A 25,533-nucleotide genomic window follows, 5' to 3' on the forward strand; every position below is an offset into this window, starting at 1 on the left:
ATACCTTTAAAAACATGCATGGCTTCTCCGGGATTCGAAACCGGCCCTTCGGTACCGCAGTAGGCTCCCCTAACCACTGTACCGTCTGGGTGGCTTGCGCAGTTCTGAACACTTCGAGGCTAGGCCAAAGAGGAGGCTTGGCAAGTGGCAACTAGAATGTTCTTCGTCGATTCATCAGTTGCATTAAAAAGTAAATTTTAATTTTTGATCGCACTAAAAGTACTTATTAATTCATAGTTTTGCCTGTGCTGCCAATAGTCATCATAATAAGAAAAAGCTCTTTATTATTTATTTATTTACTTATTATTATTATTTTACATTTTGTTTTAGTGACATACTACCTTACAGCATAGCTTCAGATAATTTAATTATGCGTAGTAAACAGATTGGTTTAACTAGTGGATACGTTTAAATTATTTCGGTCAACAATCTATATTTTCTAGCACAATATTTTAACATTTTAAAATTTCTTACAATCCTATTAATTCTATAGCGCTGCTTTATTTCTGAATTCCTAGCATAGTTTAGTCCTTGAATATTACCTTTCTAACATGTACATAAATGCTGGTTTGCACCTTCTAACAGGTAATCTAAGACAATAAATTTCCGTGGGTTTTTTTTTTTTTTTTTTTTTTTTTTTTTCATTTATGGCGTGAATGTCGTTTATGCTAAAACTTAATTTTTTGTTTTTAATTTTTGCTATCGTATTAAACAATAAATCTAACAAAACATTTACGGTATAAAAATCATTTATGTTAATCATTTATCTTTTTAACTTTTGTAACGGTATTTAGTCTGTTAATATTGTGATAATAAGTTTCTCGGTAATAATGTATAGTGGAAGTTGAGTAAGTTCATTAGAAAGATGAAAACTAAATCTTCACTACTTGAAAAAGTAAAGTTTCTTCCTATGTTGGCAATTAGGGTTCTTAAATGTGCAGTCTTTAATTTTAATCTCCCGTTTAATTTTCGTGTATGACCATTTGCATATAGTTTATGTATTGTTTTAATACATCCTTTACTGTAAACTTGCTGCGTAACCTCTGAAAAGAGAAAAATCTCTTTGATCAGATCTAGAAACATTTTTAGATATACTAAAAAATAACTCTCATTAGGTAGGAAAAGATTTGCGTAAATCCTCAGCAGCACATTAAGAGTATATTAAGAGCATTTTATTTTTCATTGTAGAATTTGAATCTTGAACTTAATTTGTACAGTGAACTTAATGCCAAAAGTAAAACGCATTAAAAACCAGCTATTCCTGAATAATAAGCACTCGGTGAAATGCTTGATGCTACAACTAATGCCATAACTATGCGGAGATCAGCATAGAATCTAATTTCAATGGTTAGGTTTATCGCTTTTCTACGTGGAAAGCAGCAGTTGACGTTGTAGCACAGTGAAATGAAGAAATTAGTGCTTACATTCGAAAAGTACTGCGTTCAAACACTTTCAAAAGTGGCGTAAAACAACATGCTGACATAACGAAGCTTACGATAGTTACGATTTATTTGATCAGTAGTCGCTTCCTTCCCATCTACTTTATTACCTATTTTTATTTATTTCTGACTGCAAGTGACACGTATATTTCAAGAAAATCAGGGCGTCATTTTAACGATGGATTAGCGGCTAAAAAGTTCTATCAATCAAAAAAAAAAAAAAAAAAAAAAAAGAGAGAGAGAACTTATACAGATAAGTCAAAAAAATAATTAGATAACTAAGTTTTTAAGTGAAATCATAAGAGCGATGAAGCAAGCACCATCGACACTTAGTAAGCCACAGACAGTATGGAAGACAAGTTTAGTAATTTTTTCTAATGATTCAGTTCATTTATAAAGAACAATATAGTCTAAAGTTTATTGTTAAAGAGTAATATTCTGTACTGGCTAATTTGTTGCTGCAGTTAAATATTTGTTATAATATATTTCATTCCCTCAAGTTGGAATAAAACACTCAGATTTAATCTTGCATAACTCTGAAGACATGCGTTTAAATCATGCTTAACTGAAAATTTTAAAAAGAACTACGTAGTGTTCAAGCGATAAGTATCTTTTTCCCCAAAAGACACCCGAAATTTTTAGCCAAAATTTAAATAAAATAACATTCAATAATTCATTGAAATTCATTAAAATAATTTTTTAAACAAATCGTTGAGTACTAACTGGTGGACATTTGAGTCATTGACCGCTTCTACGTAATAACTACTCCTGAAGATACAGGGTTATTCGGTTTTTGGCTTGCTGTAGTTGTTGATATCTGTGTGTGTGCAAAGCTATGTCGCCAAACGTGGTGTTCTGGAGGAACCAAGGCCATAATTCACACTCCCACGCCTCCTTAGTCCCAGCTCTTTAGTAGAACTAAGCCTGCGGAACAGTTGACCTTTCCTGTTTCCTTCCTTGTCCGCAAAAAGGGTTCTTTAACAAACAATGGGACCCTTTTTTTTTCTTTCTCTGGCTCCTCGTTTGGTTCATTGGTTGGGTCCCTTCTTCGTCCGACGTTTCCCCTGACATTTTTTCTTGCTTTATTTTTTTCGATCCCTTTCCGTTTTACAGCTTCGCTTTTTTCTCCCTCCTAGGGTTCGCGTGCACCTTTTCTATTATGCTATGAAACGCATTCACATGATACAAATGGTAAAGTAGGATGGGAGAAAAAAAGCCTATAACCCATTCTTTTTTTTTTTTTTTTTTTTTTTTTTTTTCATTCACTCTTTTAGAAGTTCCGTTCGGAAAGCAAACATGAAGTGTTGTTTACGGTTCTGCCAGCAGTCCTTATGGCTATACCTGCACGTTTGCAGGTGTGGTCTAGAGTTCGGAAGATTAACTTGTGCGTCCTATGGTTACGAAATATATGGGAAAGGGCTTACTTTTTCGGTGATTTCTTGCTATAAAAAAGGATAAGATATAGAATATATATATAAATGACCTAGCATTTTTCTTCCGTAGAATAAAATATAATCTATGAAGGGAATATTCTGATATATTTGCAATTTTTCTTGTAAAATCACCCTCCCCGGTTTTCTCTCAACTGATGTATAGAACAAAAAATAGAAATTCTGCCATAAACAGGCAAGAATGTTACAGACTAATTTGGAGAAAAGAAGTAAAACCAGCATCGGAATAAAGTTCAAAACAGTAACGGATATAGTACTGAATCACCGAGAGTTTTTCTTTTTGGGGAGTAAAATGTGAGGTATGTTGAATCAGAAAAGAGAATACTGAAGCAATGCATAGGTGAGGGCTATGATGTTGGACGATCCTTGTAGGCTTCAAACCTACTTATGGAATAAAAGAAAATGATTTAGTTCGTGTTCTGTTACACTGTATTCCAGAAATTACATTTTCTAACGGCAAGCATCCTGTTGGATATATTAGAAGATGACCGTTTTGTTTTTGTTTCTTAACCCAGTGATTGTGAGGGAGGTGTTTTCCCTATCTAAATCGCTGTAAATCCACCACTTTCTGGAAAAAGTTACGGAAATTTTGGTAGAACTAAATAACAATGCAAATAATGACCTGCTTTCTCTTCGTCAATACTTCCCCCCTCCTTATGGCTTATAAGTTAATTCTTTTCGAGGTGATGGGCCCACCAGCGGCCGAGCGGTAAAGTCGCTGAACACTGGTAGTTCGGTCCGAGGTTCGAATCCCGCGAACGGGCTGGCTGCATGGGCGTTTTTGTGGTTTTCCCCATGTGTAACGTGTATACGATCCAGTTTCCCTTAGAAAGTCCTCCACGAAGGCATCCCTCCTCTTAGGCAGATAGCCCTCGAGGTTTTGCCATAATTATACACACACACACTTTTCGAGGTGATACGTTTTTGGTTTTACAAATACTTTAACGACTTAAAAATTACTTTCATATTAATCTTAAGTGAACATATACGCTTGATGCTTCTTTTCAAAATTTAATTAAATATATTATTATTTATATATACTGTAAGAACAGAATAAAAGCCTATTAATTTCATTTCTTTTTTGATATGTTTTATTTTCAGTATTTATTCATAAAAATACGCCGATTTCTCTCATATATACAAGTCAGGAGGACAAAATTTTGAACTATTTTAATTTCTTAAAGCTCCATGTTATATTTATCCCTTTAGCGTGTAAAATATTTAAACGATATATATAATTGTGAATAAATAAAACTGAAGTTTAAATTGCCCAGTTAAGTGTTAGAAGCTAGTCCAAGTTCAAGATGTATGAATGCTGAATATTTCTTTCATTTATAGTGATTAAATTATGTTGATATCATTTATATTGATGAATATTAATGCTTTCGTAAGTCAACAGGACAAATTTTAAGTTTCGAGGAAATCAGATTTGAAATTTTCAAATGAGAATCTTTGGAAGTCTGATAGTAAAAGGTAGCAAAAATTTGCCAGACGTTTAATTTCTTCTCTTTGAACTCTCTCAATGTATTTTTCATGCTGTCTTCGTTTTTTTTTTTTTTTTTTTTTTTTTTTTTTAATAATTGGTATATAGAACAGTTCAAACAAATGCCACCCACAGTTTTAGATAAAGTAATTAATTTTTAACTACGCAACTATTTCCAAAGAATTAAAATAAATAATATTAAAATTAGGATTAGGTGATAGTTGCAGAACTAAAATTTTACAAAAATATCGTGCGAAGAAAGATGATATCGATTAAGAATTTATAACACGTGATTAAAAATTGTTCTATTGAATATTTTTAAATTATGACTAATTTATAGACACAAAAACAAACTTGTTCACATGTAAAAAACAGTTTTTTTTTTGGGTTTCTCGGGAAGTAAAAGATTTCGCATTTTAATTATCACACGAACACCATTAAAACTGATTTTATGACGACAGTATCATTAGCATGATGGCGTAAAAATCGAAAAATGTATATTTTGAACCAAATTCCGTCTTTTCAATTTATATGCCTACTGTAAACTCACTGCGCTTTTCAGCAAAACATTATGAGCTAAAATGAATAATGCTTTAAACTGTGAAAGTGTTCTCCGTCGTTTAACTTTATTAAGTATTCAAATTTCCAGATCCCTGACATTAGCTTTAAGATTTTATGGCACTTTAATTGCATAAAACTGTTATTTTCCTTGCTGTCTCACTAAAATGAGATGTATAAATTATTCTCACCTTAAAATTTTTAGACTTAGAATTTTTTTTTTTTAATGAATTTTCTATTGTAGGTAAAAGACTGATTGATGTGGCTTTAGAAAGAAAGCAAAGAGTGTGACAGGACTCTTGATAGTTTCCTTATTTTGATCTCTTCAGCTAACCATGGGTCGGAAAAAGATTCAGATTTCTCGCATCACAGATGAAAGAAATAGACAGGTATAAATATTATTTTTTTAATCTTTCACAGTATTCCATGAATTAATAAAATATTATGTATGTAATATGAAAGTGTATTTCACTATTTGTTGGTGTAGTATGAAGTAGCAGATTAATAGAACTGCATTTACATGCTTCAGATCTAATTTTAATTTATCAGTCTTAGTCCTAATTGTCATGTATATTGAAACCTTTTTATTTTTTTTTTCCTCTCTCTAACTTTCAAATAGTGCATGCTGAAAAGATAACATGAATGTCAGTCTTTTGAAATTTAGTTATTACGTTCATCTTCACAAATGAAGCAAAAATATCTTAAAAAGTGGAGTAGCATCTAGATTTTTTTTTTCAAGAAATCCATCCAAAAACGGTTTAGCGGCACTTCGGCGCAAATCTAAATCAGGTACATTTCCGCACAAAAATATTCACAAATGTAATCACAGTTTGTAAAATTTAGTGGCACTTCCTCCCAAAGCTATCCATCTTTATTATCTTTCAATAAACTTGAAATGGTGATAGTTCCAGCTCTACGCATTTTGCAGCTCCATGCAGTCTCCAAGGGCCCTAAATTCTGCTACTTAGTGCGTCATTATAGCTTTCAAAACGTTTGCTAACTTTATATAAAAAAGTTTTAAATTCTGAATAAGAATATGAATATTTTTCTGAAAGCAAATAAGCCCACCAGCGGCCGAGCGGTAAAGACGCTGAACACTGGTAGTTCGGTCTGAGGTTCGAATCCCGCGAACGGGCTGGCTGCATGGGCGTTTTCGTGGTTTTCCCCATGTGTAACGTGTATACGAGCCAGTTTCCCTTAGAAAGTCCTCCACGAAAGGCATCCCTCCCTTTAGGCAGATAGCCCTCGTGTGCTTTGCCATAATTAAATACACCAACACCAACTGAAAGCAAATAAAGCTTTCGATACAAGCCGAGATCATATACAGGAGTTGTAAAGAATGATGGAAGCGCTTAGACATATGAAGAATTGTAATGAAGACCTAATATGGTATAAACTCATCTTTGGAATTCAAAATTGTTTCAAATCTTTTTGGAGTTGTAGCGTAAGAGTCTGGAATAGTTGTAATAGTTGTTTTATATTATTCTACATGAAACTATTCCAATTCTTTGAGAGGTGCTTAGAGACAAGGGCGGCATCTTATTCTGTTTTCCAGTACAGACCGCAGTTGTTTAATGCTATTTAAGTCTGTTAATTGTGTAGGTAGGAGAAGATGTGTAACTTCATCTACACGTTCTTCAACTACAACTGAATAATTTGACTGGGGAATGAGGACATTGTCATCTTGAAAGATGTAGGTACCGGTAAGAAAACGATGTCCTTGCTGTTGATGGACATGGTCTTTCAAAATTTATTCTTTCTTGGAAGGTGGCAGTTGGACCTGTTGCAAATCGCAATGTAACTGCCCAAGGCATAACAGAACCACCAGTATGTTTCTCTACAGTCTTGATCGTAAGTAAGCAGTAAGTAAGCAGTCTTGATCGTAAGCTTCTGCTGGTGTTCTCCGCACATAAACTCGTTCTGAGGTGGAAAATAGTGTCAAGGTCAACTTATCACAAAACTATACGCTTTTTCCATAGAACAACATCCTATGTTTTATGTTCCTAGCACCACCATAGGCTCTATTATCAATTTATTAGCGTGACTTTGAGATAGCGTTGCTTTAAATATTCTTCATATGCGGTGCCCTTCGTACTATATGTGTCGAAATCGAGTTCTGCATATGCGTATTATGCATATTAAGTAACTTCTTTCGCCTTTTTTTTTATTTACATAGAAATCATTTTAACGCCATTATGGCTCTGTGAATAAATTTTGTTTTGCTCCTGCAATAATGTCTCGCAAATGATGATTTCCCGAGAATGTTGTATGCTGTCATTCATGACTATAGACACAGTACCTCTCAATAATTTTGCAAATGAAGTTACAGATGAGTAAGCAAGTTAAGCACTAACAGTCTGACATCTTTGAAACTCATTCAAGTCACTCATTTTCCTTTACTACGTCACCCTGTACTAAGTTTTACAAATCGCAAATGAAATTTGTAGTTATGCTTACTTTTAAGAATTATTGCGCAATCGATGGAAACAAAATTAACTTTTTTGAGTTAGGAGCTGTGTCGTAAATATTCTTCTAATGCTGTTCGCCTTGTACTGTGTGTGTCGGAAATGGGTTCTGTAGATGTATGTGTTAAAAGGTCAGTAGTCACCCTTCTGGTCAATAGTTTTCCTTTTTGACAAAACAGTTGTCTTTAATGTTCTTCTGGCTCGTTCAGTAAGTTTTGCTGCACTTTCAGTACCTATCAGTATTGACAATTTTACAGCTAAGCTTATAGAGACATCAATGAGCCGGACACCAAGAATTCTCCGTCTTCGGAACTCAGTCAAGTAGCACATTTTTCTTCGCTATAGACTACGTTTTAAATAACTTAGAATATATGTACAATAATCATACAGAAAAGTAATGCTATGTTTCCAGCTTACTGCATAACTGATAGATAGAAACAAAATTCACTTTTTTTAGGTTTCACATAGTATTTCTTTTATTTTGGGAAAGCACTGCATGTAATGATAAATGAAAAGGTAGCTACAGGCCTCATTTCTTTAAATAATTATCCTAGATGCGTATTTCCAAATAAAAATATCTCAAGGTAAGATAAAATTCTTGTTATAAAGACAGTTTCAGCATCTGGAACTGCATATCTATAAAAAGTATCTAATTTAAATAGTATCTAATTTTAAGTAATCCTCTTAGAGCAAAAGGTCCAATTAGTAAAATGTTCATTATGCTTTAAGAAGTTCTATAAGAATTCCCATATCCTTAGTTGCAAACTATCAGTCATTAATTATTCCATGGGACCAGCTATGAAATTAATAATGAGCTGTATTATACCCAGTATAAAATTAATTATTCCCAAACAAGCAATTTTTGTTTTGTAGTTTTCTTTTTACCGTTTACTATTAGGCTCTGAGAAGTATTGTTATTCGTTTCTAATAGCTAACCAAATTCTGCAAGCATGCATCTTTTCAGTATTCGACTTATTAAAGCATGGCGAGCAATTTAAATTGGATTTCTTGCTCGAATTTAAAATATTCACTTTTTTTTATAGGATTAAAGGGCCAGCTTTTATATTTATAGAACTCGCATCCCCCTCCCCATTATCAATGCAAAGTAATGCAAATTTTTTAGTAAAATTTAATCGGCTACCGAGAGGCAGATCTTATGTTTACAGAACCCTCTCACTCCAGTGCTGAAACACTTTTCATGAAACTCTCCATCTTAGTATTTTAAGAAACTTCGGAACTCTAATTACATTTCTAGGTTCGAAATCTAAGGAAATAAAAGTCTATTACACTTTTAAAACTCGATATATAATGCAATCAAGCTCTGAATCCCTATTTTTCGCTTAATCCTGCTGCTACGCTAGTAGTTCGTATAAATTCTATGTCATGTAAATTCACACATATGCCCTCGGCTAAGACTCTAAATATATGGCTTTAAGCCGCGTGTACTTTTACTTTTTTTCTAATAGCTTGGCTCAGTGCCCATTCTTACGTAAAATAACATAAGTAAATAACTATATAATTGCATCGGCAGCTTCCATTGTTTTTCCAATGTGGTCAACATTTCTTAACCAAAATTTTTACTTTATGTGTCAAGTCTCTAAATATCAACAAATCATGAAACTAAATTCTGTTTCACAATATACATTGCTTGCATTTTCTCTTTTTTTCTGCGTGTAATGCAGATCTAGTCTATAGTATGATGCAGTTTGTAAGGTATTTTCTCCCTCCTTGCAGCATTCCTTCGTGGTGTAACGGTAGCGTATTCGAGAGGTCCAGGTTCGAGTCTCGGCTAGGGCATTGCTCATTTTTCACATCTCCTGCTTCAAAAATTCCTAATTACTCTATAAGTTATATTGTTAAATATGTAATTATTATAGGTATATTAACATAAACTATGTGCAGGACTTCTTAACTGAAAAAATAAGCAAATAAATCAACTTTACCTTAGATGTATTTAAAATTATGGAGAAGATTTCTTATAGTTAATGAAGAAATTTTTGTGCTCAAATATCTTGCCTATAAACATTATATGTCATTCACTTCTATCCTCCTATATATTTTAAATCTGTTGGTGCCCACAATGAAACCGGACAAAGTCGAGCTGAATATTTTAACTACTAGCATATGCTTTAGTCAGCTGTCATCTCTTCTTAGCTGTGAATTTTTCTCTTGAATGATCATTATAGCATACCTCATCATTTTTATTATACCAATTCCCTGAGTTCTGAATTGTCTTTTTATCCGTTCTCCAATAATCGTGTTTGAGGATCGAACTTAGGCCTTCCCTTATCGAGTCTCTATTTAGTAGATCATGCTGTGTTCAGATTTCTCTTTAATACCTTCACTATTTCTATAAGCCATATAACCCACCAGTGGCTGAGTGGTAAAATCGCTGAACACTGGTAGTTCGGTCTGGGGTTCGAATCCTGGCGAACGGGCTGGCTGCAAAGGCGTTTTCGTGGTTTTCCCCATGTGTAACGTGTAAACGTTATGGCTATGCTGAACCAATTGCCACATAACTCTCCTAAACTACAAATTCGCTCGTTATTTATACTGAACCTAATCTGCATTTGCGTGTTGGCTAATGGAAGAAATATAAGGTACAGAAAATTAGCGTTAAAATAAACATTAAGGTTTCAGCTTAGCCATTTCACTCGAAAATTACAATTCCTTTTTAGGGAAAATTTCAAGGATTACGGATAGCATAAACAGCAGTCGCTTATAATACCATCAACGTACTGAGTTTCAAGATATATGTTTATTTATCTAGAGGTGAGAAAATAAGATATTTCCAAGCACATCGCTTAATCTTTCCCTTTGGCCTTTGAAAAGAATGCGTTTCTTCACGTGAAATAAAGTATTCAACACAATGTCTAAGTCACTTTCTTTTTCACTCTACTGAACATCGTGTTTCAGGCAAATAATTTGATTCGGTAAAACAGGAGTTAATTTTCTTCCATAGCAGTATACTATTCAACACAGGACTGAAAGCAGATTACGTAAGCATAATGCAATATTAGTTTTATTTTCGCTAGGATTAACTAGTAAGGTTGTGTCTTTACATAAATGATGCAAAAGCACATTTTCGCTGCCGCACTTTTGTTACATATTTAATAGATTGTCTGTTAATAATATTTCAGTAGTTTAAAAAATAATTTACACATTCCCTTAGGAATTCTTATTTTTATTGGGAACTGAAGACCATTGTATGTAAAATGTATTCTCAGTCCTGCTTTCAATTTAGTGCTTATTTATTTATCCTAATAAAATCAAGGCATATAAATTTTTCTTTCATAAAAGAGATATCCTTTCGAGAAAAACTTTCAAAAGCTCATAATTCGGTTCTGGATTTTGTTACTTTTCTGTGAACCAATCTGAGAATGTCTTTACAATTTTACGTTATATATATAATTATGTATTTATTCATTTAATTTTTATTTTTATTGCTTTTACTTTGAAAGGTTAATTTTAATTTAAAGATTATTCTTTAGCAATTCATATCTTGCTTTATATTAGATCAAATTTTAAAAATTTGCAGGCAATTTTTAAACTTGAGAATTGTTAAAGTTTAGAAAACAGCAAAGAAATGAAAAAGCAGTTTTAATGAAATCTCTGACAAAAACCACTTATGCCTCTTCAACACAGATTGTTACTGACAGTCAACAGAATTTATTTTCTTCATCGACATTTACTTTTGGTTGATTTTAGACAGATATAAAACTAAATCTAATGGCAATTACTTCATTGATCCTAATAATCCAATAAGATTATTTAGTAGGTTCATTGACTCTTTGATTCTCGCCATCCAGCTCTGTCGTTGAAGGCATTTGTTACGCAACTTTGAGAAACTTGTGGCTAAAGGACACAAAATCTGACTCATGTATTTAGACTTCTAATTTAGTGTATTTAGGCTGAAATGGTGTTTTATCTATCTCTTCATTTCTTTAAACTCATTCTATTTCGCAATTATCTACCAAGAAGATAGTTCTTTGTTTACTCTTAGAAAATAGTTTCTTAGACTTTAGTCTTCTCTTTTAATTAGAAAATTGTTATTTTCTACAGAGAAGATAATTTCTTCTCCAGTTTCTTGCTAGAACACTCCTGGATAGTGACTATTTAATTTCCTTAACTCGCCATACTCAATATGCATACTGATTTGGATTTTAAAAGACGGACTGATTTGACTTTTAGAGATTCTTGTAATGAAGGCTTCTGAAAATCCTAATACCTTTTACTGTTAACTTGCTCACTAGCTCTTGTTTCATGGCATCTGCTAAAGCCCGAAAGGATACTTCTGTTGAATGCTGGCAAATTTATTTAAAGTATATTCAACGTCAAAAGGAACTGACCACTTCCTTTCCCTGTCAGCATTCTACGAAACCTTATTCTCTTCCTCAACCCGGAAGTTCTAATACGCTGTTATGAGAACAAACTGCACATGTGTTTTGCTCTGGATATTTTTACTCGGAAAGGTAATATGGTTTCAAAACTTAAAAAACAAGTGAGCAAATGAATGTGAAAAATCAAAGCGGCAAGAAGTTTATAAATCACATTAGTATGAATACAAAGGGAATTTATAAATCGATTTAGCATTACATCCCTCAATCACAATCCGTTCAACTGATATCACTTTCCGAAATCCTTTGTAGTAATTATTATTCACTTAGTACTACACGTAATACACGAGAAAAAGTTTGAGAGTCGGCAGTGACCGACTTATTGGAACAGAGAAAAGTCGGTAAAGGTCGAGTGTACTTTTTTTTTTTTTCCAAACATGCATAGGTTATTATCACCGCGAAGTTGCTTTTCCTCTTGCCGAGCGGTATCTCTCGCCAAACAACTATCTCCCTATATCTCTAATAGCACACTGACATCATTCTCGGTAATTTTACTTTTGATGCGATGTGACGTCAGAGAAAATAGGTCGAACTAGGCCCATTGTTTTGGATTTCAAAAAATATTTTCTGTTTCTCTTCTCCTCTTTTTATTTTATTCTTTTCATTCTTTTAATGGAGGTTGGTCATTGGCATCAGGAGCACGAACATTCGGCGGACACTGTAACGGGATGTATGTCTTTGTTTTGCTTAAAGAGCGCTGGTTCCGTTTGTTTGGAGTTGATGCCGACGTTCTACAAGTTTTTTGTTGAATTGAAATAAAGGTGTCATTTACCTTCGCTAGTGAACTTTTAAGACAACTAAAAGGCGTTCGATTTTTAAAACGGTTCTTTTTGATGTACATTACCTAACATTCGCTTGGGAAAAATACAAAATCACTGATAGAATGAGACAGAAGTTTTTTAACTAGGCAGTTAATTTGTCACAGCTGTCAAGTATTTAAATAAAAAAACAAAGATGGTCTCTATTTGATTCTGATACTGAAATTAGAGAGCTATGCCTAGACTAGAACTCAGAATTCTACAATATAGACGGAACAAGCTTTTTTTTTATCATATAGTTAATAAAATTCATTCTAATACATACAGCGGTGTCATGCAGATGCAGCAAAAATAGTTTACTCAAAGCTAAAGCTAAATTAAATACTTAAATGTCTTTCTTGAGAAAATACACTAAGCTTTAAGTTGGATACGTAAGTAAAAATAAAGAAAGCATAAATTTACGTGCTTTAAGTATAAATGAAATTCTCGGCTGTTGGTCTGCTTTTAATAATTCTTCGACAATAATAACACAATTTCACTGCATTTGTATTATTGTCGGAAGAATTTTTCGGTAAATAAAATAAGCAAATCTATATAATTTACATAATCTATGTAATATTTCATTCTGAATTTATTCATGAATAGGTCAGACAACTAAATCAGTCAGAGATAGTTGCCTAAACAAATATTAATGCCTAAAATTAATATACTTGTTCATCACAATCTGTGCTTGACAGATTAGCATTAAATGTAGATGTTATTTTTAGGTTATTTTTAGTATGTTCTTCATATAGATTCTTAACTTTCACAATTAAAAATTGGAATCACCATTATTATTACTTTTTTTTAATATGTGAATAATTTAAAAATGAGCATATCTTTAGAATTTCCAATACACAGTCTCGCGTGCTGGATGTAATTTTTTTTCCCTGTACAGTTCCATTGCTCGCTTTGAAATCATTGACTCTGTTAATCAAAAATTCGTTAAAGTTTTAAAAAATATGAAATAGGTAATAAAACAAATTTCAAATTCCATATTTGAGCTTCCAGATGACCATATTCGAGTGGAAATGTACGTTATTCAAGATTTGATGGCACTAGATACCGTCGTTTTATCACAATGCGAGAAACATACATACATTTATGCAGATTTTTCCATTATTTAATTTCTTTAAGTATAATACAGGGCTGTAATATTTGGTGGCAACAATTTGAAAAGTGAACAGACATTTATAGCTTACCAACGCAAAATGCCAAAAACGAAATTAATAGCCCTTCTGGGCTAACTCACTTTGGGCTTAAAAAAAAGAAAAGAAAGAAAACACGAAATTTATTTGGGAAGTAATGGGAAAAGAACAAAGGAAAAAATGTAATAAAAATGAAAGCTTTTTCCCATTTAACCATGTGTTTGCATCGTTCGATTTCCATACCTGGTTTGGCTGTGGTCAATTATATGCTAACAAAGCAAAGAAATCATCAGTTGTACCTCTCCCCACGTCTTTAAATATTTTCGTGATATGTAATAGAAGTTCCTTGGAGACTTTTGCATTTTAAACAAATTCAAAATTCTCCAAAAATTAGTGTCATATATTAATTTATTTTGAAACAATATCATATATTTCATTTTTTCCTGCCGTTTGGGATTGCTATTTTGATTAACTGGTTTTGAATGTCGAATTTCTAAAGATTAATTCTTAAACTAGTAGGCCTCTCGTAACTGCTTAGCTCAAAACTGTTTCAGAGCTTAAAAAATAGAATCTAAATACTTAGGCCAGACCGCAATTTTAAGTAATATTTATGATTTGTTATCCTCCTTAGCTGTTTTGACACTTACGTGTTATCACAACCACCTTCGTGTAAATTGCCAAATTTTCAGAATGACCCAAATTCTGGCAACTGCGCCCGTAAACATCCCTCATGAAACAGTGTTGATAAAATCCTTCAGTCAAGCGCCATTTTCATATGTGTTCTTTTTGCTGTATTCCAACGATTTTTATAGATAAATCCTGATAGCTTTTTCCGTCATCTCAAAATATCACTTGCAGATTTTGTCAGCAATGGAAGAAACTGCGGTACAAGTTCTGCAGGAATGCAGTAATTTGCTGTAAAATGGCTAAAGGAAACAACGCTAAGATGAGTTTGGTAGATAGCCGGTGCGCAATGCCTAGCTTGTGCAGATTTTTTTTAAGCGAAAACAGATCGGTGTGTGCACTGGGAGAAGAACAGAGCTAAAAATCAGAGAAAGATTTCGCAAAAATAGTATTTTATTTTTTAATTAGTTATACAATCCCTATTTAATATTTAAAATTTATATTTAAAATTTATATTTACAAATTTTTTTTAATGTTTTTATCATTTGTTACGTTGATAATGCTTGCCTACTTAACGATAAATATCGACAATTTGGGAATGTTTTTAAAAAAAGTCTCGAAAATTGTAAACTTGGCTCCAAACAGACCATTTTTACTTTTTCATCTGTAAAGACAGCCAAATTGCGCCAAGGTGTTGCATTAATACGTTAAGAATCCGTTTCTTAATATTTTTAGCCCGGAAATGCTCTTAATTTCGTTTTGGCATTTTGCGTTGGTTCACTATAAATGTCGTTTCAATTTTCAAATTGTTGCCACCAAATATTAGAGCTCTGTATTATACTTTAAGAAATTAAATAATGAAGAATCTGCATAAATGTATGTATGTTTCTCGCATTGTGATAAAACAACGGTATCTAGAGCCATCAAATTTTGAATAACATACGTTTCCACTCGAAGATGGGCATCTGGAAGCCCGAATTTGGAATTTGTTTTATTATCTATTTCATATTTTTAAAAACTTTAACGAATTTTTGATTAACAAAGTCAACGATTTCAAAGCGAGCAATGGCAACACTGTACGGGGGGAAAAAAAATTATCACCCGCACGCGAGACTGTGTATCGGAAATTCTAAAGCTTTGCTCATTATAAAATTATTTCGCGATATTGCTGTTGAATTGAATTTTATGGTTTAAGTGAAAAGAACATGATATTTAATAAATAAAGGTAACACACAAAAGGTTAAAGAAACGCTTTAACGTTTCAGTCAGAAATCAGAAAGCAGTTCAGTTTAAACCAGAAAACTTTCAGATTTTATTTTTTATTTTAAAGTTTTTAAATTTTAAGTGTTTTTTAAGGTGTTTGATTGTAATTTGAAGTGTTCAGAAGGTTTCTTTCTTTGTCTAGTTTAATTTAATTTTCGTTTTGAAAAGCTGACTAGGTAAAAAGAGTTCATGAATTGAGACATGACAGCATGCTTATGTTTCGGATGAATAGGCTTCACACATAAAGCTACTGTATTCTACGAATCAGAGTATTCAACAAATAATACGCTTCTTATATTCTTTCAAATATATGAGTGAATAATTTATTTAAAGCCATGGGATGGATATTAGCCTTGTTGAGTCAATTGATGCATTAAAAGTATTATTCTCCAGAAATGATTTATTATCTGGTCAGAGAGAGATGTGATTGTTTATATAACGAAAATTTTAACAGTATTAACATTAATTCTGTCATAGCTGCCGAAGTGAAGAACTACAAGCTAATGGATTCAGATTTCGAGTATTAACCAGAAGACTATTTAGCGGGTCCCCTCGATGTTTGCTTAGTTTTTAAGTAATTTTTATCTACATAAAACAGAGCATTTTTAGCTTATGTTGTTTTACGGCTCATTAATCTATCTAAAGAATAAATACGCACCCAGATGAAGCTCAAAGAGTAGATTATTTATTACGTGAGTAACAATATTATTTTTACAAAAATGAATGCCTGCCATCACTCTTCTAAGAATTACGTTTGTGAAATGTATCGTTTTTCCTAAATCCTCCTTTCAAGTTCATTGAGACACAAGCGAACTTGATGCAACCATGGAGAAAATATCAATACTGGAATTGGACTTGTGCCGCCATCTAGTGAAATCATATAAAAGCTTCCATAGGATTGAAAATAAGTTTTGTAGGAATTTCTTATCCTCTTCCTACTTCAATTAAATATTGTTTAATTCCCCCTCTTATCTATTACATGTTTGCTGATTTTATGTGCTACATTATTCTGAATAACTATCTCAAAATTCTGAAAATTAACATCGGTTTTTTAAATTTTAGTTCAGTTATTTTCTCTTATACTGCTAACACACGCAATAAATATAATATTACAGTTGTCACTGTTAGGAGGGTATATTTTGTTTCTAACGTTTTAACTAAAACACAATACAATGTTATAGGATTTTTTACTTTTTAAGTGCGTTATCAGTTCTGAAATTTCTTGATGCAAAATAATTTATAACTTAGACTCTAGTTTTTTAAACTTTAATAAACAATTAATTTTTCTAATAATTTAACTGTCCGGAAATAAGTCACTTTTTCTACGTGGTCGTATTTACAGTTAAGTAGGATAAGAAATTAAACAATTCATTCATTTGGACAACGTAATTTTTAAATTAATGCCCATCTTGAATTAGTACGCATGACCGTTTTTTATTCAAAGCTGTAAAAGCAAATAATATTGAAATAAAAAGGAACAATTTTATACAGCTGATTAATTTTTTAACATTTGGCAACAAATGCTGAAAAGATCGTCCGGAAGTTAATTAGTTTATTTAATATTAGAGTTTTTGTTTCAAAATGTTTATCGTCCTTGAAACATGTTACAGTAGTACACTGCTCTGTTTGCTTCTTTTACCTTGATTACGTAACATGTTATCATAGGTTACATTTACAAAAACCAAATTTGAAACTACTGCCAGTTGGTGGCGCCATCTGTTGGAGTTTTCTAAAACTAAACTGAAAAATTACTTGCTTTTTTAAAATTATATCTAATATGCAATTCAGTTTTGCTATTTTGTATTCCACTTGCTTGTAAATGCTTCCGTAAATACTTTAAATTATATTTTTATTCATATATTTATTTTATTCATAAAATGTATCTTTCTTAGGTTACATTTACAAAGAGGAAATTCGGATTGATGAAAAAAGCTTATGAACTGAGCGTTTTGTGTGACTGTGAAATAGCACTTATCATCTTCAATAGTACCAATAAATTGTTCCAGTATGCTTCCACAGATATGGATAAAGTACTTCTGAAGTACACGGAGTACAATGAGCCTCATGAAAGCAGGACTAATAGTGATATTGTAGAGGTTAGTAATGTTGCAGAAAGTAAAATCCACATTGATTAATTGGATTATTTGAATTAAAAAATTTTTTACTCAAATATGTATTTTTATATGAAGTTTTAATCTTAATTTATTACTTATATTCTAAAAGAAAAGGGTAAATTTAAGCAAATACGCAAAATATATGAATGAATTTCGAATGTTAAATACTTTTATCCATTCGATACATAGGATTTTCGATTCTGTTTTTTTTTTTTTTATGAGTAATTTATGTTCTGAATATTTATCAATAATTACACATAGTCCTGTACGTCATTATTAGTAATGAAAAATATTTATTTTATATATATATATGTTTACTTAATGTTTATGACCAGATGCTATGAAAATATTAGATGCATTTATTTGAAATTTTTTGCAGCCGTTGTTTATTCCTACTTAATTAAATAAATTGTTACTTAATTTTTTTTGTTTTCAATTGTCTACAACTCATCTAATCTACTACTTGTAATAAATCCTTTTAGTAATTAGGGTCGAATAAGGTTAACGAATAAATTTATATTTCATACAGTTTATGGTTTTCTCAGAATTGCTCCCAGTTTATTTCAGTTGTAGGCGATACTCTCATTCTCGAGGAGTATTACGTCTGGTTAGTTATTAACGGTAATAAAGGTTTGATTTACTTTATTATATATTTTACATACCATCCGGTAAACAGAAGTGTGGACTTTCCTATTTAGAGCAAGTGTTAACATTCAGTAAGTATATTTTTATTATTTATTAGTCAGCACAATATTTCCATACATTGGACATTTACAGGTAAGTAGAAAACTATTTTAAAAGAGGTAATTTTTTTTTTTTTTTTTTTTCTTCTTGTTGCTATAAATTTTGTCACTGAATATTTTTTTTATTTGTTCTGATCATTTTTGCATATTTTGTATGTGATATTTTGCTTACTTGCATGTGTTCAGATTTTATATTCTTACTTCATTCTGATAATTATTTTTCAGCACAAAATTTGACAGATGATTTAATTCTCATATTCTTTACATGCATAAATATGCCCATTTTGAACTATGTTTAATGTATATCTTAGCGAAAGCTAAGTTTCACTTTACGAATTAAATATCCACGAAAACTAAAACCTACAGTATTTTATATTGTTTATATTTTTTCGTTTGTATATTAGTTCGATGTAATACTTATGCATGTTATTAGAAAATACCTACAGCTTTGAATGTTAAGATTTTGTTCAACATTAACAAAAAAATTATATTATATAAATTAAAGCATTTGTAGTTTCTTTTGAATATCTAAATAAGTATTATCACATCAGCGTATCCCTTTAAGACAAACATAAACATTTGACTGATGTCTGCAGTAAATCTTTGTTAATGTTGTGAGTAATCTCACTTTTTTGACCTAATCATAGTAAACCCACGAAATTTTATCGTGACAAGAAGTATAAGATTACGGCTGTCTTTGACAAGAGCCTTGAGTACTATACAAGAGACAGGTATGATTTCGCCCCAATTTTGAAGGAGAGCACTCCGGAGGTTGGGTCCGAGAGTCGCCCCATTTCTCTTTCACTATCACCAACCTCTCGAGAGGACTTTCAGCTAATCGTATATTTTTAATGCTTCCATGGTGCTAAGACACTATGCATTTACAAACATCCATGCTTTCTTCGGGATTCGATACAGCAGCCAGCATCGCAAACCACTTTCCGGGCTGGGTAGCCAGTAAATCTTTAAAAATAGCTTATAAATTTGAGTATTTAAGTTTAGTTTATCATTTAATTGCTGACTTATTATATACTTTTAAATAAAAGTACCTAGTAATAGCCTTAAAAATGAGTGGTGGTACGTAGAAATAGCTTTTAAAAACGGTTGTGGTGCGTAGCACAAAAGTTAAAAAATATTTTAATGGAAGATTTCTTTCTATATCACTAAGTACTTGTCTGTTGAAATGTTTACCTTCGTGCTTTAACTTACTGATGCAAGTGAAATTTAAACAGATGATAATTTAGTATTAATGAGGACAAATTCATGTCTGTGATTTTGAAAATTTATACTTTTGTTATCTGTAAATGAATTTCGAGAAAATGAAGTGCTATTTTAATAATATTAGTCTGAGAAATATTAATTAAACTTTTGAACAAAATTTTTAATATGGAAGTTTCAATACTATTAATACAATTAAAAAAGTTCATTAATTTATATATGCTTGTAATAGGAATGAGATGAAATACATAGTACACATCTGTTTATCTTACTCTGATTGCGAAATTTCTTGATATTTATGCGTTTGTTGTTTTAACATGAAATCTTGTTTCATTAATTTTTTATTTTCAGGCTATCTGTTTATACTATGAACCTCATTTTTACTATTATACATGTATGTATAAAGATTATGTCTAAATTTAAGTATGGAAAATGTTCTGTCTCTTTACTGCATTCATTTTTTTCAGGCGATAATACTGTTACGAAACTTATTCTTCTTGTCTCCACATAACATCATCACCTTTTCGATATACTAGAAATTATGATGCATACTAATGCGATGTTTTAATTTTTTTACTGAAAAGCCCTATAAGATATAAATCTAAGGAACACCAAAAAATAACCCTTCCCCCCCCCAAAAAAAACCTGAAATATAAAAACCATGCGTGAAATAATTCTACAAAATGAACCAATAAATAAAATGAACTTGGACTCGTAGCCTTTATACTGAAGTATAAACAACAATAATTTTTAAATTACCGAAAAGCAGTTTTTAAAGAGATTTGTGCGGAAAGATGCGGCGCGAAATCTTTTATGCCTTTCTTTATGAATGTTTTGGAAAAAGGATGTATTTATTGAAAAGAGATATTGTTAGTGCTTCTTCTTGTATTTTGATTTTGAGTAATTATCAAATTATTATTGTATTCTGAATGTTTTATAAGGTTACATATGACAGCGATTAGGATCTCGAGTTATAGTATTTTATTTTGACAAAAATTTGAGATCATTATGCTCCTTTTTTGAGAAGGGGGAGATCGCGAGAAGATTTAATAAATATCCCTATTTAAAATCATGTTTTATTTAGCTTTTAATAATTTAGTAACATAGATTTTTATATTTTATTGTAAATGGAACTATATTTGATACTAATTCAGGTACTTACGTATTAACGCAACCAGGCCAAAATTCGCATAAATCTCCAAATTTGGCGACCCTACTTACGGCAGCCCTACGTGTTATACGTAGTTTTGTAAAAAGAAAAAATAACACTGGGCGTGTACTACCACAGCAATGGGTTTTCGGCGGAATTTGCCGCGAAAAGAAAGAGACTTTTTTGGTTACTGTACCTAACAGAAGCGCCGTTACCTTCATGGAAAAAATTTGCGAAAATATCAAGGAAGGAAGCATCATTTATTCGGATTGCTGGAAAGGATACAATACAAGTGAGTTCGAAAATGCTGGATTTCTGCATGGAACTGTTAATCACAAATATAAGTTTGTGGATCCCAACACGGGCGTTCACACACAACATGTAGAGCGCATGTGGCGCTCAGCCAAATGGCGCAAAAAAAAACAGAGAGGAACAGCCCGTCATCATCTTGACTCATACCTTATCGAATTTATATGGCGTCAAGCTCAAGCTGTTAATGGCGAAGACGGTTTTCAATCAGTGCTAAAAGCAATACCCAAAAGATTTCCGCCGAAAAAAAAAAATTCTGCAACTTATTCAAATTCGAAACCGGAAGGGTTTAATTGCTATTTTATATTTTAAAACAAAATAATATAAAAACTGTATTAAAAATTATCTGTAATTAATAAATGTACATTTTCTTTCTATTCATACTTTTTTACTCAAACTTACAAATCGCGCCAACCTGGTTGCGATAATACGTAAGTACCCTAATGCACAAGTTAAACAACAAAAATCAGCGTTATATTTACAAAATTTTCACAGGACTAGTTTCGATGGTTTTACCGAACCACCATCCTCAGCTGCAAAACCGCAAATGGAACTATATTTGGTTTAAAATGATCAACGGAACTAAAATTAGTTATTTTAGTAATGATTTCAGGTGTGCTAGTTACTTACAACTGGGTCTGTGCTCTTTTGGAGAGTATTATTCAGACCATTTCTTCATTCTATAGTAATACTAAAAAATTTTCAGAAGCCCATGTTATAAGTGAAAAAATTTAATGAATTCATCATATTTTCCTGGATATAAAAATTTATCCTTCTCGTATTGTGTTTCTGTAAACCCGTCTTATATGCGAAGTTTATCGCTTAAAAAAATACATTAATCTGTTATAATTTCATAAAAAAAAAGATTTTCAAGCATTTCCCTTCTTGATTTTACCTCAAATTACAGTATTTAGATAATTTAAATAATTTCCTAATAGGACTCTTTCAATACTATGATGTTCATGCATGTCGGGCCATAGTAAGTGCATGGCAGTTTCCTTTCTTATAAAAGACTTCAAAACAGGTCATCATATATTTGGTCTAATTTGAAAACTGAAATAATTTCTATTAAGAGAATTTGACCACAGAGGAGTACGACGATAGGCATATATTTTTAGCCAAGCCTTTAATTATTTATCATAAGCTATAGCAGTCATTTACTTCAATTAATTAAGAGTATAAATAATTATTTATAAATATTTATTTATAAATAATTATTTACCAAAAGTTATTGGAATAATTTACTTATATTAAACAATAAAATGAATAGCCATGAATACAATACGATACACACTTGATGTAATGAGAATGGTTAAGCAGCATAGTATTTTGTTATGTTTCCGTATGATGCCCGGTGAATAGCAAAATTCCTACAGTATGGTAATTTTTAGATTTACTTAGGATTGGAATCGGTGATTCTAAATTTTTTAAGTAACCCATTCTGCTAGTTTTTCTTTTACTATTATCAAAATACTGGTTCAGAAATTCGTGGGAAGCTTTGTTTAAATATTAACTCCATTTGAAACATTTTTGTCAGCAATTTCAGTATCAGCATATTAAAGAGTGCACGTTTACGTGCATCATTTTTACATTATTTACATTAACTTTCTCTTTTTGCCTATTTTAAAGAATGAATTCATAGAAAATGTTTATATCATAGTTTTTATTTTTATATTATATTTACCTATTTTTAAATAAATTATGTTGGAAATCTTCGACATCCATGATCAGTTATGGTCATGTTGCAAAATTAAATAATGATAATAATAATAATAATCACAACTTTATAACGTTATGTTTAAGACTAGATAACACGTACATATATTAATTATATTAATGTACGTACGTAACATGTAACAGAGAAATAATTTCAATTATATGTAATATGTCCATTCATATGGGAAGCTTGTTTCATTTTATTCATTTTTGAAAATATTTCCCTACTTTTTATTTAGTCTAAAGCAAAATGCCTTTATTTAGTCTCTGTGATTTTATTTAGTCTTTATGATTTCTTTTTCTGACAGTTTATTTTCTTCCTGCAGAATCAGTTATTAAATATAATAAATTCAGAGATACCTCCCAGTCAAATGTAGTAAAGTATTCTTTGTTAGAGCCTTTAATTTAAAAAAAAAGTTTTATTTTTGTCAGTTTCGGGTTGCGCGTTTTAAAACGAGTTTTTAATTATTCATTTCACACTTCTGGTTTTTTTAGTAGAGGCTGGAATCAAAAATTTTCCTGTAATGTATTATTCGGTTTTATCATATGCCAACATGTTTGCATTCATATTGGTTTATTGTATGAGTAATACTGTTTTTGGCAAAAATAAAAATTAATCTTTTTGCACTAATAATTTTTTTCAGATTGCGATTAAGTTTGGAAATAACTATAGTAAAGTTTATAACTATAGTAAGGTTTATAACTATAGTAAGATTTATAACTATAGTAAGGTTTATAACTATAGTAAGGTTTATAACTATAGTAAGGTTTATAACTATAGTAAGGTTTATAATTATAGTAAGGTTTATAATTATAGTAAGGTTTATAACTATAGTAAGGTTTATAACTATAAACTATAGTAGTTTTTTAAATTACTAAAACGCATATCAGTGCCTCACTAATAAAGAAATATGAATGTTTTATAATTAAGTTGTATTTACTGATGTAATTGTGGAAAATTTTTACAACATTTTTTAATGAAATTAGTTATGAAAATTTTCCAAAATTGCAATCTTAAATCACTTTCTTAACTTTCTTCTTCTTTTCTTTCTTTTCTTAACTGAATATTTCGAAAGACTAATTTCTGTCTGCCATTCCTTCTTTCAACGTTTAACAAATTGAACATATTTTCTTTTCATTTTTGTCTAACGAAAATATACCTTATTGAATTAATCAAAGAAATTAATTCACACCTAAAAATTATAAGATTTAGCTGTCTTAAGTATGTTATGTTACGATCAATGTAATGTTAAAATTTATGCATATATTTTGAAAGCTATAAAATAGTTTATTGTTAAATACATTTATTTCAAGGCTATCTGCTGACAACTTTTGTAGAAACGTAATAAAATTTGTTAAAAATGCAATCTATTTATGAAAATTTTTAGGAAGCTTTTACTTACTATGTATGTCTCAATTTATATTCTGTCCCTTTATATTTCATTTCAGAGCTGTGCTGAATGGAAAATTATAAAGATTGTTTTTCTTCTGTTTAATTTTAGTTTTTCTCTCATGAAGTTTATTTTATGTATTGTTTGATTATAGGCTTTAAGTAAAAAAGAACACAAAAATTCAACCAATGGTTGTGATAGTCCTGAGCCTGATCAAGAATATGCTTTAACACCAAGGACTGAGTCCAAGTACAATAAGATAAATGAAGAATTTGAAATGATGATGCAAAGAAATGTTCAACTGAACGGAAATCGAGTTAGTTTATACTTCTGTATTACGCGTGACTCATTTTGAAGTGACGAATTCAAACTTTATGTTTATAAATTATTTATTCATTCATATTTCCTCTATAAAATTTCATTGTTGTGATTTATGTAGTTTGAAAGAAATACAACTGCTGTATTGGCAAATTTTTTGTTACTTTCTATTTTAACTCACTTTTTCTCTGCTCATTAAGAGGAAAACTATAAGATTTCGTAACCTTTAAAAATAAAGAGATTGTTCTATTTGAACGCGTATGCATGATCATTAAAAAGAACAGGTAAATAAAAGATGAGAAGAATTATAGTCTAAGAGGTAATCGGGAGAATTAAAAGTTCTTAATGGTGAGATAAACGAAAACGAATTAAAAAATCTGTGTTCAAAAGACGTTTTTTTTTTTTTTTTTTTTTTTTTTTTTTTTTTTTTTTTTTTAGTATGTGTATGTTTTTGTGTGTGCTCGTTTCTGTTTTTTCATTGTTAATTACTAGCAGTCAAATAAAAAGTAATATAGTAAAGTGTGTAACATTATTTTTGCACAAGGTAATTAACATTATTTTTTAACTACAATAATAGAATCCAAAGTTATCTTTATAACATAAGAGTGTATTTTATTTTAGTTTTATGCAACGCAAAGCGTAATAAATTTTAAAACTTGAAAATTTTTATTTGACACTACATGATTCGAATTAGAATATTGGAAGAAAAATCCTTACTGAAAATTTTCAGCATTTTGAAATAAAGATTCTTAATGATTTTTACGATCTTTGCAAAAAACATTAGTAATGGTACTAATGTTTTCTGCAATGGTAGTAATGTTAATTAGTACCCCTACAAAAATTAGTACTATTAATTAATTAATTATTTATGTTAGTAGTGTTAATTAGTTAATTTTGCAATGTACTATTGCAAGAAACATTAGTAATATAAAAATAATTTTTATTTTCT

At 30.9% G+C, this 25,533-nt stretch overlaps 1 protein-coding gene across 11 annotated transcripts in view; it reads left to right on the forward strand.

Annotated features, from left to right (window-relative positions):
• LOC118205332 (myocyte-specific enhancer factor 2C-like) overlaps nucleotides 1–25,533 on the forward strand; it is a 523,715-nt gene that overhangs the window by 465,191 nt on the left and 32,991 nt on the right. For all 11 annotated transcript variants that reach the window (XM_085807882.1, XM_085807884.1, XM_085807875.1 and 8 more), the window contains 3 exons: nucleotides 5,176–5,320; nucleotides 17,518–17,721; nucleotides 24,421–24,582. In XM_085807882.1, coding sequence (XP_085664008.1) covers nucleotides 5,267–5,320; nucleotides 17,518–17,721; nucleotides 24,421–24,582 — 420 coding nt within the window. In that variant the 5' untranslated portion in view covers nucleotides 5,176–5,266. The remainder of the gene's footprint in view (nucleotides 1–5,175; nucleotides 5,321–17,517; nucleotides 17,722–24,420; nucleotides 24,583–25,533) is intronic.

This window comes from Stegodyphus dumicola, chromosome X1 (assembly GCF_044657685.1).
Source record: "Stegodyphus dumicola isolate Sdum_Otavi_A_Nest chromosome X1, ASM4465768v1".
Classification (NCBI taxonomy): Eukaryota; Metazoa; Arthropoda; class Arachnida; order Araneae; family Eresidae; genus Stegodyphus; species Stegodyphus dumicola.